This window comes from Corythoichthys intestinalis, chromosome 1 (genome assembly GCF_030265065.1).
Source record: "Corythoichthys intestinalis isolate RoL2023-P3 chromosome 1, ASM3026506v1, whole genome shotgun sequence".
Classification (NCBI taxonomy): Eukaryota; Metazoa; Chordata; class Actinopteri; order Syngnathiformes; family Syngnathidae; genus Corythoichthys; species Corythoichthys intestinalis.
The window spans coordinates 7,688,983-7,706,038 of NC_080395.1; the positions used below are offsets into that span (position 1 = coordinate 7,688,983).

Genomic DNA, 17,056 nt, shown 5'->3' on the forward strand with positions numbered 1-17,056 from the left:
TGTCACGATATGCAATGAGTCAATTTATCGCATGGTAAATAAAAATGAGGGCGGTCATTTTCACGGCTGAGTCTTTTCGCTACGCGCGCGTACATGCGTACATTTGTGCGTGCGTGCTGATGGCATATGAGACGCCAGTTCTTTTCTGTCATCAACACGCTGTAGAATTAAAGTTCAGACATACAAAATAGGAAAACATCTATATTAATCACTATATACGTTAGCATTGCTACATTGAGGTGAATGGGGAAAAAAGACGACCTACTTTAGCCGGCTATAAAACAGGCAGCCTCCTCCAAAACTTGCAGTTAAAAGGTGACACTTCAAACATGAAAAATCGCTGGTTTACAGCATTTGCAAAAGGAAAAAAAAATCTATTACTGACACCACATGCAATGACAAAAAGTGCTTTTTTTGCGGAGTGTAAAGCTTAAATTAGTGGTTTAGCGAACGTACTTCCGGTGAACATTTCAAAATAAAAGCATGTCATGTTCGTCATATAAATAACGATTTCTGGAGTTAATCCCACATACTTCAGATTCTACGCTAAGAATACCTTTAAAATGACACCCTTTATGAAAAGTCTGATTGGCAATGAATAATTATTATAATACTATTATATATAGTACTATAGTACACTATAATATTAATGCTAGGTATTTTTTAAAGAAAGGCGAAGTCAGTGTTCTGAATCTGTTTACATTCCATTCTTTTGCACAAGTTAATTCTATCAGCATTTGAACTCATTGTTTATTTGTGATTTATTATTATTTATCTGTTTATTTGTACTTTAATAAAGAATTTAAGTGTTCCAAAATGTTTTGGTGACTTGATAAGCGTCAACAAAAATTTCATTGCTAAATTAGCAACAATTTTTTTTTTTTTTTAAATTATAAGATTAGTCGACTAATCGTAAAAATAGTCGGCTGACTAATCGGGAGAAAATTAGTCGTTTGGGACAGCCCTACATAGAACCGCACACAACACATCACAGTGAGTTGCCAATGTTTAACAAGTTAAGCGAGTCAGCGCCTTTGAAAGGTAGTACTATCGAGCATCTCTGGCAAGTTCAAAGCAGCTCCCTTGTCACTCATCGTTAAATTTAAAAAGCTGCAGCTGCCTGGTGAGAAAAAAATTTCAGAAGGGAGAGTGAGAGGCTGTATGTGATCGGATGGGACGTCGCTACAAATCCTGCATTTTTTTCAACTGAGAAAAATCCGCGACGAACTGAAGGCGCGATGTTTGAAGCGCGAAGCAATAAGGGGTCACTGTATTGTAATATTGATCATGCTGTCGCACGATTAAAAAAATTGAATTGCAGCCAGACGGGTTCACGCTTTTTACTATGCCTCAAAGTGCCCCATTTGGCCGTTAAAACCTAAAATTAAGCTATACAAGGATCAAGTCAATAGGATGATACTCTCACAGAGCTAGCGGCATTGGAAGCGTGTCACGGGGTCTTGAATTCCAAACTACTGGAAGTTGAAATGCCCATAATTTATAGCGCAAAGGGAGTGTTACGTTAATGTCGTTAATAACATGATTAACCAACAGATTCTTTAAAAATGTCCCAAACGTCAGGCTGGCCCACCGGGATTTGTCCCAGTCCTCCCGATTAGCCACTCTGGGTCTTCTTAGATGCTTGACTTCTTTCTGTTGTTTGTCTAATTTCTAAACTTTATCTGAATAGTTTTGAAATCTGCTCCATTGTAGAATTACTGGACCTTTTTATGATGACTATCAAATATTGTTGTTCATTACTGACTGACTTCAATTTTTGTGAACTGTTTTTAGCGCTCTGTACTATAAATGTGGATTGTATTTACCAGTACTCTTTGCATTGCATTAATTCACGTAATTGGACGACTGTGGTATTGTGCTTCTAATAAATTATTATTAGGGTTGTTCCGATCATGTTTTTTTGCTCCCGATCCGATCCTGATCGTTTTAGTTTGAGTATCTGCCGATCCCGATATTTCCCGATCCGATTGCTTTTTTTTTTGCTCCCGATTCAATTCCAATCATTCCCGATAATTTTTCCCGATCATATACATTTTGGCAATGCATTAAGAAAAAAATGAATAAAACCCGGACGAATATATACATTCAACATACAGTACATAAGTACTGTATTTGTTTATTATGACAATAAATCCTTAAGATGGCATTTACATTATTAACATTCTTTCTGGGAGAGGGATCCACGGATAGAAAGACTTGTTATTCTCAAAGGATAAATGTGACTTTGTATATTGTGACTAAATATTGCCATCTAGTTTATTTGTTGCGCTTTCAGTAAATGATACTGTAGCCATTTAACGGTTGCCCAAATGCATGATGGGAAGTGCACCCATGACTGTGCATTGTGCCACCAATTGATATCTTCTCTGCGTTGTACTATAACACATGGTGATAAGAAAAAGATCAACTACTATCTTACTTCCCCACATTGTTTCCCACAATAGTCCTAATTATTGAAAGGGGGATTATAAGGCTTTGGCCAATTAAAAATAGGTTCCAAAGACTGCCAAAACTCACTCTACTCATCTTACGCTGCCTTTCAGCTCTATATGAGGTGAAGCGGCGCCATTATAGATTGAACACGACAATGCGTGAGTCGGCCGTGCAGCGCATGCGTTAATTGCGTTAAATATTTTGACGTGATTAAATTAAAAAGTATTAATTACCACCGTTAACGCGAGAAATTTGATAGTCCGACTTAAAGCCAAAACTAAAGACTCCGGATGAGTGTAAGAAATTTTGTCTGTAACGTTAAATACAATTAGAAAACAATTTAATTAAAAAATATATATATATATTTAAAAAAGGCATGTCCGATATTTTTTTGCCGATTCCCATACTTTGAAAATGACGTGATCGGGTCCCAATCGATCGGGACATCTTTAATTATAATTTTTTTTTTTTTTTTTTTTTTGGGCAATTGTTTTTGGCAGCGCTTTTATTTTCGGCTTTCTTTTGGACGGAAATACTTAGTCATATTGTAGTCATTCCAAAATGAGAACATCTTCATTTAGGTTTAATTGTCCATTACTCAAAATGTTTTCGTCTGTAAAATTCTACATTTTTAGTGCTAACAAAGGTTTCCAACAGCATTGAAGAAACATTGACAGACAAGCACATACTTTAGCATGTATAAGGAGAATGCCTGACTTCGTGATATTACTTACGTACTCTGCAAGAAAATGATACATTTTCAATGAATTAAACCTACTTGGACGCCACAAACTGAATGTAAAATTTCAGAGTTTAAGACGACACTCGCCACATGAAATGCTAAAGCTAAAATGAAAGCTATGCTAATGCTGCGAGTTAAATTTGGTGTGTGATGATCACTCCGCAACGACCTTTAATGGCTAAAGCAACATTGAGTATTTTCTCTTGCCAAGATAATACATCTAACCATGTGTCTCAAAACAAACAAGCCAGAAGGGCTGCCTAGCTTGAAGCACACATAACCCGGTGAGCAGTGCGCCCCCCGCGCAGCACATGTGACACGACTCAAACACTGGTACGATAAAGGCTGACGTTTAATGGGCAACACATGCCTCCTAGCATGCATTGCAGCATTATAGATGTAAATAACAATCAAAATTCATGTTCTGTGCTAAATATTTAATCAGTTACTGTTCCACTTGTTTCATTAATTGCTTGTTATGGTATTTGGTAACTCTTTATTTGACAGCAGCGTCATAAGACAGTCATAATTATGACATGACACTATCATGGGCATTACTGAATGCTTATAACAGATGTCATTAAGTGTCGTCTGGCAAATTATGTTACTAACTCCATTTATGTCCAGCTTGGATCTTTTACATTCATTCAAAAGTGAGATAATTTGCCGAATAACACTAAATGACATCTGTTATAAGCATTCGTTAATGCCCATGACAGTGTCATGTCATAATGACAGTCTCATGGCGCCACTGTCAAAGTGTTACCAAATAACATAACTAGCAATAATGAAACAACTGGAACAATAACTGAATAAATAATTAGCACAGAACATGAATTTTGATTGTTATTTACATCTGTTGCTCTGCAATGCATGCTAGGAGGCATGTTGGACAACAACAGTGTTTACAGCAGGTTGCAGAAGATATTGAATGTTTCCCCCAAGTTAGCTGTGATGGCCAAATGAAGCTTCTTGAAGCAATGAAGCTTAGCAGCCAATTGGTTCAAAGCTTCATGGTGGTTCATTTGGTCTTCTGACCGTCGTATGATGCCGCAGACTAATGAAGTGTTACTGGTTAATATCTTATGGTGTAAATATCCCATAATACAGTGAGGACAGCTGTGGCTTATAGTCAGGTGCGCCTTATAGTGTGAAAATTACGGTTTATATACAGTATATATATATGTGTGTATATATATATAATATATATATAAAATATAGTAATAGTACACTTTCACAGCCAGAACCCACAAAGTGTGAGATGACATTTTGTCCCATTACTAAGTAATCCACTAATACCCATCTTATAATATGTGGCCAAAACATACACCAAAATAATCAAATTCCTCCTGGAAAAATTAAAGAGAAATATCAGCTGTTTAAAAGAGCGTGATTTTTCAATTTTTATCCTGTATCCCGCAGACGTCACATTGGAAGATCTTCACCCGGAGAAGCACGATCCCCCCCACGTTAAACAAGAGGAGTCTGATATGGCGTACATCAAACAGGAGGCGGAGCCAGAGAGCCCCAGCATTAAAGAAGAAAAACAGGAAGAAGAAATCTCCAAGTTTCCAATGACTTTCGTTGTAAAAAGTGAAGTAGATGAAGGTCCAAGTGAAGTGAGCAGAGCAACAAAACTACCAAGCAGTAGCTTGTTTCAACACCTGACAACAGAAGGTGAGGGACAATCGCAACCGGATGACCTCTTAGCGCCATTCTCGGACAGCGACGAGGTAACATCACACTCTTCTGACTATAACACCGATGAGGAGAATGTTGACTTTGAGCAAAACTCTTCCAAATCCTTAAACAAGTCATCACTGAAAACTGACAAAAAAGAATGCGCAGATGGGAAACCTTTTTCCTGCTCACATTGTGATAAAACATTCACTGCCAAGGAATATTTAATCATACATACACATACACACACTAGAGGAAAGCCTTTTGTCTGTGCATTTTGTGGTAAAAGATTCACACATAAAGGAAGTTTGAATGTACACAAAAGAACACACACTGGAGAGAAGCCTTTCGTCTGCTCTCTCTGCGATAAAAGATTTTCTAGGAAGCATTCGTTAGCAAAACACATGAGGACACACACTGGTGAGAAGCCTTTTGTCTGCACATTTTGTGGTAAAAGCTTCACCCAGAAGAGATATTTAAATACACACACGATGACACACACCAGAGACGAGCCTTTTGTGTGCTCTGTTTGCGATAAAAGATTTTGCACGAAGTATCAGTTGACAAGACACGCGAGGACGCACACTGGAGAGAAACCTTTCAACTGCTCTTTTTGCGATAAAAAATTTCGTACGAAGGAAGACTTGACAAGACACACGAGAACACACACGAGAGAAAAGCCTTTTGTATGCTCTCTTTGCGATAAGAGATTTTGTAAGAAGCATCAGTTGACAAGACACACGAGGACGCACACTGGAGAGAAGCCTTACGTCTGCTCTCTTTGCGATAAAAAATTTCGTTCGAAGGAAGACTTAAGAAGACACACGAGGACACACACAGGAGAAAAGCCTTTTGGCTGCACATTTTGTGGTAAACGATTCATCCAGAAGGGATATTTAAATACACACATGAGGACACACATTGGAGAGAAGCCTTTCGTCTGCTCATTTTGCAATAAAAGATTTTCTAGGAAGGAAGTCTTAACCAGACACATGAGGACACACACTGGAGAGAAACCTTTCGTCTGTTCTCTTTGCAATAAAAGATTTTGTACGAAGGAAGACTTAACAAGACACACGAGGACACACACAGGGGAAAAGCCTTTTGGCTGCACATTTTGTGGTAAAAGATTCACCCAGAAAGGATATTTAAATACACACACGAGGACACACATTGGAGAGAAGTCTTTCGTCTGCTCTCTTTGCGATAAAAGATTTTCTTCTAAGCCAGCATTGACAAGACATGCGCAAACACACCAGGCAAAAGGTTCACCCGGAAGCGAGAATTAAACGATTGTGCAAGAACACACACCAAGGAGATACCTATCACTTCACTGTGTTCTGTAAAAACCTTTTCTTAAAGGGAACCAAGGACAACTTGTACTTTTTAAAGGGTATGACAACACCTGGGGAAATGCTAATATTCCATCATTTATCCATAAACGAATGCCTTTTGGATTCATATCATACCACTTTGAGTAATTACACACATCACAACACCAAGAAAATGATACAAATTTGTAGGAGTGGGAACCTCAGGGCACCTCACGATACGATACGATTCGCGATACACGGCTCACGATAACGATTATATCACGATACAGCAATTATCGATATATTGGTCAGAAATTGGATACATGACATTCTACGATACAACTGTTGAAACAAAAAAAAGAAAAAAAAAAAAGATATTTAAAAATAGAAAAAATACTGTTTAAGTCATTTATTAAACAATGACACCTTTTCTGTGCAACATTGCTGGAAAATATAAATACTGCAAATTGTGCCCCTGCACATATAGAGGAAACCAACCACGACCACTGATATCGCTTGGAGAGATCATGATGAATGGCACCCTGAATTTCTTTAAAGTTTTAAATCTTTAAAAAATAAATAAATAAAAAGTGATGTAGGTTTCAGCAGTTGAGCTTGGAGTGGGGCAATGATAAAATTGGTGGGTCTTTTCTTCGTATATGACCTTTGTTGCTTGGTTTGAGCACTTCCGCTATCTGCTTCAGCATTTAAGATGTCAGACTTGCTCAGTCACAGTCTTCCTCACCTTAAAAACAACAAAATAAAACAAAAAATATTAGCTACTTCATAGCGTTTGAGTTGAAATCCTGATTTTTTTTGTGTTGGAAGTATTGAATTAAAAAAAATATGAATTGAATGTATAGAAATTAAAAATTCAATAATTACCTATTTTTAATATGTAGGCTACAGCAATAATTACCTATTTTTAATATGTAGGCTACATTAATTATCATGCACATCACTTTATATATCTTGGAACCTATTCAAACCATTTTTATAGCTTATTGTATCAAAATGACAGTAATAACAGTTTGTGTAGTAAACTAGATGGAAATTGGTTCTCAAATAAATCGGTAAATTCACGTGGGCTTGTTCGTATTCATTTTCATCCAGTTTAGGGTCCTGGTTTATTTTATATCATTCAACACCAAATGTCATCAAAATAATACATGTAAATTAAAAAGTCAATTACATTGCAAAACTTTCTTACCTCAAGTGATGAAAGCAAAGCTCACAATCTCCGGTGTCCACTACGTCACCAGCTCCCAGTGAAACTTATTTTTCTTAGACAATTCTTGCATAAAGCAAATTCCTTGTTCACCTTACTTCCTTTCTTGTTGGTGTAAAATCTAAAGTGTCCCCATGTGTGATTTGTAGCAATATTTTTCTCATTTTTTTCCTCCACCGTTCTCACTGAGCTTTTTTATTTTTTCAACCCACTTGGAGCTTCCTCTCTTCTTCTCTAGACAACTTGTGCGCACTTTACCCTCACCGCCACTCCCGAGCGCCCCTAGTGGACCGCCAAGGAATTGCTCAACAAACATTGAGCAGTTTACAGCATCCATACTCCATTGTATGGCCAATATGTTAAATAAAAGTACCGATTCTTGGCGGGAGCATATCGATAACTAGTGATGCACGATAATGCATTTTTCAACCGATACCGATAACCGATAATTTCCTCCTCATTCCAACCGATAACCGATAATGTCAAGCCGATAATTATATTAAAAGATTTATGTAAAATTTTAAAGTGTACACAAAAGAAAATATTACTGTGCAAAAATATAATTTATTGCTCTTTTTTTTCAACACAATGTATGAACAAGTCGTCAATTCGAACATCTAAATAATGACATTGTCTGACATTGTGTAATGGTAAACCTTTGGCAACAATTACTTACAGAGTAAATACCTAAGTTGCACAAAAATGCCTTTAAAAGTAAGCCATTCCTAACATATATAACATTAATCCGCTGCAAAACACACCTCCTTAAAACTAGTCAGTTATAAGTGTAAATCTATTGGCAATAAGTGAAATTATCTGCCATCGGTTCAAGTGTATTTCTCTCAGATTTCTTGGAAGAAAAATAGCTAGCTGAAAATAATCTTAACAGCCTTGTTTTAAGCAATACATTATTATACTTAATCCTAAAAAAAAAAAAAAAAACTTGAAGAAGGAAAGATTTTGAATAATATTTGTGGCTACAGAATATTGATTTAAGAATTTGATTATCCACTGTGACTGTAATTGAGCAAAGAAATAAGTTAAATAATTTGAAAAGTGATTGCTAATGTTATATGCTTTGTTGCACACTGTGAAAATGATTGCCTCAAAAGAGCGAGATGTCATGTACCCATTCTGCAGCGCTTTGTTTACATTTGCGGCTTTCACGACATTTGCGTTACAGCAGCTAAACTGCTACACGGCAGTACTATTTGGACGGAGTTTGCGCTAGCATCCGTGTGCGTGTTGTTTTGTGCCTGAGTTTTATTAAGCCGAAAATAAAGGCAGCGTTACAAAGTCATCTGACCGCTCGTCATTTCACATTCTGAATGCATTATTGACTGGCTGACTTCGTTTTCTCCATGTTTAAATTATCTTATAACCACTGTGCCGTCATGATAAGCTTGCTTACCGGACATCACTTTTTCATGAAGAATGGTGGTCATATAAACGGCATTATTTCTTTTATCCAGGGCTTTGGTTCTCGTGTCATTAAGGTAAAAAAAAAAAACTGTGTCTCGTCTCGGCGGCAGCTACATTCGTACCGGATAATCCGCTCGCCCGCCCCGGCCAGTTCGCCGCGGCGTATTCGGGTCCTGGCTCTGCTCGCACGCCGTGGGGGAACGCTCGAGAAACCGGGGTGTTCGCCGGAGGTCCAGAGGCCGGGGAACCGGGCTCGGCCCGCCCCGCCTATGGCGAGGCGGCGGCGGCCTGCCGGACTGGCCAAAGCGGCGGGCTCCGTCGGAATTTACCACCCACCTTGGGCTGCATTCCCAAACAGCCCGACTCTGTATCGTCACAAGCCCTGTAGTTTAGCTTAGTGTTTACAATAGCTTGCTAGCAGCAGCCTCGTATATGTTCCAAAATTCTTTGTGATGCAGTTTTAAATGACTGCTGGGTTAGTGGTTTTGAATGAGGACGCGTTCTTTCTGCCTCGTGGAACTTGTACGGTACATGTTTCGCAGATGGCGAGAGCGTCGTTTTTTTAGTAACAGCCGCCATAATATTCAACTACTTCTTGTCTTGTAACTCCGCCTCCTCAACCCCTCCTCCCTCAGGGGCTTCAGAGAGGGGAGGGGTTGAGGAGGCGGCGTGCTGAATTCTTCGGTTGAGCACATTTGGAGGCAAAATCAAGTATATAATTATCGGATTGCATTATCGGTTGAATTTTTTTATTATCTGGATTATCTGTGTGACGTCATAATTGCCATTATCGGCCGATAATTATCGGTGACCGATATTATCGTGTATCTTTATCGATAACCCATCGGGTTGCAAAATAACGCGATATATCGCTGTATCGAGATATTGTCACACTCTTACAAATTTGGATTGATTGTCAAGCTAAAACGAACGGCGCCCGAGATCCCGGAAATCTAGCATATTGTGTGCGTGACGTCACAACAAGGAAACAAGTGCTTAGTACTGAATGGCGGCGATGATGGCAGACAATTTTGTTTCTAGTTGCAGCGACGAATCCGACGTAACGGACGTTCTTCTAATGGTGACGAGGAGAGTTATGAACCTTTCTTTGGTGTTTTGGGTTATCAATTTGAGCCCAAACGAAAGCCAATGCAGCCTAATGAAAGGATCATTGAGGGGAGCAATCACACTGATGAAACACTGGCAACAGAATCACCGAATGGTTTGTTTTGTATTTCTTTTTGTGAAGCTGATACACCGTGACCGCAAAATAAAGTAATGTATAGAATAATTATAATTTATTGTGCTATCATCGGTTTTCGCTCTGCCAACAGATACAAATATGAATGGGATTAGAGGATTTGTTGTATATATTATACGAGCGATAATTTATACATGTGTCCAGTCCTATATCCTATGCATGATATGTTTTTTGTTATACAAGAGTACTCACTCTGGCCATTTCCCTCCTTTGCTTAGCCTGGGGTGGTGGGGTGGTCTCATCAGAGCCAGTCATCGTCCTCTTTCTTGATATCTCAGGACATTTAGGTGGCTGTGCGTGTATGGTGGGAACCGCATCTGCTTTCAGCGGCAATTTCTTAGCAAAACCTGATTTCATTTGTCCATAGTTCGAATAGATTTCAGGTGTAAAATTCGCACCACACAAAACCGTGCCGGAGGCTGCGTCTGCAAAATTAGCCCTCTTAGCACGGACGAACTTTACTCATTGTCTGCATAGTCCAGCTCTTTTTCTCGCGTTCGGGAACTCATGGGTACTACATTGCGACAAATGGCTATTTGTACACCACATAGCATGACAGGTTTGAACCATTTTAGCGTTTTTTTTTTTGATACAACACGAACACAACTCTCTCGTCGATAAACAACGATGGCACCTGCCTCGACCTTTTGTTTCCTTGCTGTGACGTCAAAGCCCCATTCGGTTGTTTCCGCAATACTTTTGGAAATGTTCGTAATTTTCGATCTATTTTCGCTAATTGCTCATGAATGTGATTTTTTTTTTTTTGTTAACTTTATTAATATTTGTTATCTTGCCACATAACGGTTCTATTGATATCTCACAGCCCCTTAGTATTATAATACCCTTTTAAAAGATAAGTGTTAGTAAGAGTTATAATAATTTTATATTCAGACCCCCCTCTTAATGTTTTCATTTTCATAGAATTTGCAAAATTAGTTTTGTAAGTTGCCATTGTTGCTGACTTTGCAATGCACTCTAGGCAGTGACGTCACTGGGCGACGCTGCTCTACTTCTAAAGTGCCACTCGTTGGGTCCAAAAACATGTCGGTTCTGCCCTTTCAATTTGAACCAGAGCGAAAAATTGTTGAGCAGGAAAGCATTGTCAATATTTCACAAAACCAGCAGCAAAAGCAATTCAATGAAAATCTACAGGAGTCAAACCCGCGTTACCCGTGCGACAGACGACCGCATAGACCACAGGACTATACTTCCGCGTGACGTTAGTCATGATGTTCCCCTTATTAAGCAATCACAACCCACATGCATTGTCTCTGTGCGGTAAAACCTGAAAGGGAGACTCAACTGAAAAGAAAGTGTGGCTGGCTTGATGACAGAATTAAAAAACGTGGCTCACTTCAGACAGCAAGCAAACAACAAGAGCAGGGATTTCATAAGAGTTTATTGAACACATAAAAAAACATGCGATCGAGAAAAGGGAGACACAAAAAGGGTGACACAAAAAGGGTCCGTGACAGGAGGTAGGGATCAATTTTTTTTTTTTAAAAAGAAAAAAACTGAGGGGAAACTGCGGTGAGAGATAGACAAACAGAAAAAAACAAGGCAATGATGCAACCAGCAACGAAGGGATATACAAACTGTCAAATGGCAGCAAGTCATCATCTCGTCAAGCAGTCTCGAATCAGTTTAAAGACACTGCTGATGAGCTGGAATTGGATACAGGTAAGACGTTGGGAACTCATCGCACTTCTCTGTAACAAAACAATCTGACCAGCAGCAGAACGTGACAAAATCATGCCAGTCATCATACTAGCTTCGCTTGCTAGCTAGCACAGCTTTTCTCTCAGTCCAGTCCAACCATGTCTTCACCCCTAGCGTGCATTGCCCGCGTAAAACATGGCGCCCTCCGTAGGTCAAAACATACTAAATATAGATTTTTAAATCAATGGTGATAATGTGTTTCTAATAACATATTTTAGTACAAGTGTGTCTTATTAGAGGCTACAAGTCTTTAAGTCAAAGGTTCCCTTTAACCCTTTACAGTCCACGCTGTACAATTGGGGACGTTGGCGTCCGCTTGATTTCTATGGTCCATAACATTCTCATCTGACCAAAGCACACGGTCCCAGTTGAAGCCTGGGACAGTGTAAATTTTTGTGTGGGACCAAGATTGAGCTTTTTGGCAACAAACACTCTAAGTGGGTCTGGCGTGCCACGAAAAATGTGCATGCTGAAAAGCACCTCATACCCACTGTGAAGTATGGGGGTGGGTCAGTGATGCCGTGGGGCTGTTTCGCTTCCAAAGGCCCTGGGAACCTTGTTAGGGTGCATGGCATCATGAATGCTTTGAAATACCAAGACATTTTAAATCAAAATCTATTGCCCTCTCCCCGAAAGCTGAAGATGGGTCATCACTGGGTCTTTCAGCAAGACAATTACCCTAAACATATGGCCAAATCTACACAGAAATGGTTCACCAGACACAAAATCAAGCACCTCCCATGGCCATCTCAGTCCCCAGACCTTGTTTTGTTGGCAAAAGGGGGTTGTACAAAGTATTAACACCAGGGGTGCTAATAATTGTGACACACATTATTTGGTGTCAAATAATTTTGTCTTTATGTGGGATTTTTTCCCCACTGAATAAATGCACTTGTATTGAAGGTTGAATTTTTCTCTTTTTTTTCCATTAAGGTCCCATATTATTTGAATAAAACAAAATTATTAGAAACTAAAAAACACATCTTAACCAGGGGTGCCAATAATTATGGAGGCCACTGTATGTTTTCTGTGAGTCTGACTTTTTTTCGTGTCACACTTCAAGTATATGAAAAATAAAGTAGAGGTTTGGTGACAAATAAGTTGTTTTGATATTTAATTTTCAACTAGACAGTTCACACACTTGATACATCATCACTGATTGAGAGTGCCTTGGTGCTCTCATGATAACGTGTTTACCATCAAGGCTTACAACGCAGTTTGGGAAGTTCCATAGCCACCAGAAATCTGCTATGCCCTCCCACTGGCTGGTTGTAGGACACGGCAAAAACCTGGAGGGCTGTCCACAATTCTTTGCAGACCTCGGAAAAAACGCTGGACACAGAGCTCGACGCCAGTTTGAAACTAGCCGCCACAGCTTGCTGGCTTCCACCCGAGGCTAGAATTCGTAATGTGACGGCATCGACAGACCGCCTCCAAAACAGTCTTTTGCGTTGCCTGCGCCTCAACATCTATATGATCAACATTTGTTGTCCACATTCCAGCGTTTTATCTCCGGTTGCATTTTAGCATATCAGTGTAACCGGAAGAATACTAGAAGTCATCAAGATCCCCCCAAAACCCTACAAACGCAACGCCACACCGCTCTAGTGGCTTGGTGGTGAATTACAGAGCAACGCCGCAGAACTATCGAATGCTCATTGACCCCGTAGTCGCTTCGCCGTCACCGCAACGCAGTAGCATAATTTAGGCTTGAAAAGGCATTCCTGTGAAGTCAAAAACCATTCTAAGTGACACCCTCTTGAAGCTTATCAAGAGAATGGCAAGGAAAAGTAATCAGTACAAAGGGAGGCTACTTTGAAGATACGAGACCAATCAGAGCTAACCATCTCTGCAGATCACATGTCAATATTGTGGTGTAAGGAGTTAGAACTAACATTGAATAACATGTTATGTTGAAGGAATTTCAGTCTTGACTGCGCGACTCGCGCGGGTCAAACCGAAAGTGTTTATTAACCCCTTTAACACCGAACGTGTCGGCAGCGACGCGTTTACGCATATCGTCTTTGAAGCTTCGTCACGCTGTACTTACGTCACCCACGTGCCGCTGGTTGGTCTCATTTGAAAGTGCGGAAGTTGATGTCCACACCAGTTTTCTATTTGAAGTCAATCGACCAAGAAAAACGGGAGATAAGGTCATTTGAGTTTTATAGTTTTATTGCACTCATAAATATGCATTAAAACGCTGCATGGACAATGTATATATCTCCATATTCCATCATTTTTTGTCCTTTTTCAAAACCGAAAGCAGCACAAAAGACTACACATCCCAAGAGCCGTTCTGATGTCGAGAAGGACGAACCAAATGTGATCATTTTTATTGAATTTCCGAACGAGGCGCCAACTAATGAAAGGGAGTCATGCGACGCAAGCAACGGCCGGTTGGTTTGAGCGAGCGACTTTGAAACGTGCAGAATGAATATAAAACTACATTCAGCGCAAGCTAATGCATTATTTCATTAACTCAAGGAAGTAGATGAGCCGTATTTGTTGTCTTTTTCTTTGCATGAGTCGGCGTCTCGGCGAATAGAGGTGACGGCAACGCGCAAACGGCGAAAGAGTAGGCTGTGTGACGACGTGTGTGACGCAGCTCCGTGACCTGTTCATTGAGTGTTCAAGCTTTATTGAGTGCGCAAAAAACAACAAAAAAAACTTTATTGGGTCTCATGCCTGGAAATTTTGAATTGAACTGAACTACTTGTCAATATTTTTTTTAATACTTTTTTTCAGTGTTATATATATATTTTTTCTTTACTATAATCTTTTCAATTTTTATGTAGATGTGTGTTCGAGATTGATTGCATGTAGGTATATACTTTTGATAAGGTGATGGGTACAACACCTAACTTCACAAAGAGATATCCTCCAACCCTTTTTGTGTTAGATGATACATATAATTTTTTCTCTCACTATTTTGCACTGTATATAACCTGTTTTGACCATAGTATGTGTAAAGGCCAAAAACGCCTATGATAATACCTGCTGTTTGTGTTGAATTGTGAAACACAAAACTATTCAATCTTATTTTTTTCTATTGAATGTTTATCCTAACAAGTTGAATAAATATGATCAAGCTTCAAAACGGTTGGTCGAGCATGTTTGGTTATCAGTGGAGTGGGACGTCAACATTACAAATTTTGAAAAAAGATTTTGGGATTTTTTTGTCTTTTTGGGTCCAAAATGTGGATTAAAATTGGTTAGTGAAGAAAACAACAGTTTGGTTATGAAGATTATGGTGTCCTGAAAAAAGGGACCCAACTTGGCCATTGTAAACAATTTTTTCTGTGAAATATAAAGGCAACATCAAATGCATGCAAATTCGGCCAAAATAGGCTTAGGTGTTAAAGGGTTAAAGAAGTAGGCATGGTTACAATGCCTCGTCTACTTATTGAAACGGTGAGGTAGTCTTGGAATTTGCTTCCCCGGCCAAGACGCACGGAAACAGCAACAGCCCATGCGCCAACCGGGAAGGCGGAAATTCGGCACGTTCACTCCCTATGTTAACCCTTTGTACTGACTCCATGTTCCAAAAGTTTGAAGAAAACTCACCGAAAGCAGGTTGACAATTTATTCGTCGACAATGGTCAAAAAATAAGGCAAAAACAGACGACGGAGGGACAAGTCTGGATCCAAAACAAGGCTACATAGAAAATGTTTCCGAGCAGTAAAATCTGTTATCTCAGTGTCCAGTGTTTTTTAAGTCCGTGGTGGAGTAGGCCGGGCCGAAGGTGTGGCTGCGTGTTGTTTCGGGACCGTCCCTCTGTGGCCGGTTTTGGGCGGTTAGGTTCGTCCGTGGATGGGACGTGATTGCCACAGCGACCGACGCTGGTCTTGACATCCCAAGCGCCCGCTATCAACTTTGTTATCCGGGCTGGTTTTACTTGTTTTGGGACAAAGCGTGCTGCTCTTTGTCCTTGCAGAACTGATTCCAAGAGTTTGATGCGTCAATCTTGCTCGTGACGCACACGTTTGGCTTCTATGATAAGATGGCGTTGTGTATCTATTCTGCTTTTCATTAAACTATGGTGTGCTATTTATTTTATATTAGGTGTGTTTAGAGTAGTTCAGTCCTACAGTAAATATGAGAAATGATACTATTCCCTGATTAATTAAATTACGTGTGTTCGAGTAATGCAAACAGTTAGACGGTGCCTATGAGAAACGGTACCATTTTTCCCCATCTCCCCCTCGGGAGCCCCGATAAGGTGATTCACTTTACTGTGTTCAAGGGCATGGAGTGAAGTCTGCCTAAACTATATTTAGATGAATGTGTTCGACTAATGCAAACAATTATATGGTGTGTGCGAGAACGGTACCTATTCCCTTCAGTAGACAACGCAAATATTTTGCTTTGCTTGACTGTGCGCATGGGCGTGTTGACGCGACTCGTCAGACTCGTATAACTGCAGCAGCTGGGGAAGCTCCGTGCCGTCCGTGGAACAAATAAATAATAAATATCGGTGGAAATGGATGATGCTACACAAGCGCATTATTAAAAAAAACTTTAAAAAATTATTTACTCGCATATTGAAGAGAATAGATGAGAATAGATGGTTTTGACGGCAGGGCTCTCAGAATCATCGAAAACGGGTGTGCCCAGCAAATCTCCAGCGAAACCCCGCGAGCCCGGACAAATCAGCCCAGAGCCTCCCACCCAGGGGTCGCGTTAACCGAATATTTTCCGTCGTTGACCGTTTTTTTAAAATGGTGACGGAAAAAACTGAAGTCCGTCCGTCATTTTGACAGGGTGCAATTCACACCCCAGACCACAGGGTAGCGAGTGAGCATATTGATTAGCTATTGTCTCTCTTAATGCATGACGTCGTTGGCTATTCAGTCAGAATATTGTAGCGTCACCGGGGTCTGGCGGCGGCACCGTGATTGACACATCAACGCGAGGTTCTTATTGGTGCACCCGGTGTGCCAGCGCGTCATCCAATTGGTGGACTAGATTGCCGCCTGTGTATAGACCCCAATCACATGACGTCACAACTCCGCCCCCCTGACTGGAGCCGCCATATTGTCCGTCAGCTCGTGTTTACACATTACCGCTACGTACATGCCTCCTATTACGGCGTGTTTTTCTGCTCGTTAACATTAATAATCAAAATGGTGAAGGCGTGTGTGGCGGTTGGTTGCAGTAACAGAGAAGATAGACGGAGAGACTTGAAGTTCTACCGTATTCTGACAGACACGAAGAGGAGAGCGAGATGGACTGC

General features: G+C 40.1%; 2 protein-coding genes across 5 annotated transcripts in view; both read left to right on the top strand.

Annotated features, from left to right (window-relative positions):
- Window positions 1-15,566, top strand: part of LOC130911907 (gastrula zinc finger protein XlCGF57.1-like) — a 28,406-nt gene extending 12,840 nt beyond the window's left edge. For 3 of the 4 annotated variants that reach the window (XM_057829570.1, XM_057829590.1, XM_057829580.1), the window contains one exon: window positions 4,619-15,564. In XM_057829570.1, the coding sequence (XP_057685553.1) occupies window positions 4,619-6,165 (1,547 nt within the window). In that variant the 3' untranslated portion in view covers window positions 6,166-15,564. Of the gene's footprint in view, window positions 1-4,618 lie in introns of all 4 variants that reach the window. The other variant, XM_057829597.1, reaches the window with a different exon arrangement.
- The window catches only part of LOC130911875 (gastrula zinc finger protein XlCGF57.1-like), a 262,137-nt gene that overhangs the window by 197,884 nt on the left and 47,197 nt on the right, over window positions 1-17,056 (top strand). The gene's annotated exons all lie outside the window — the stretch shown is intronic.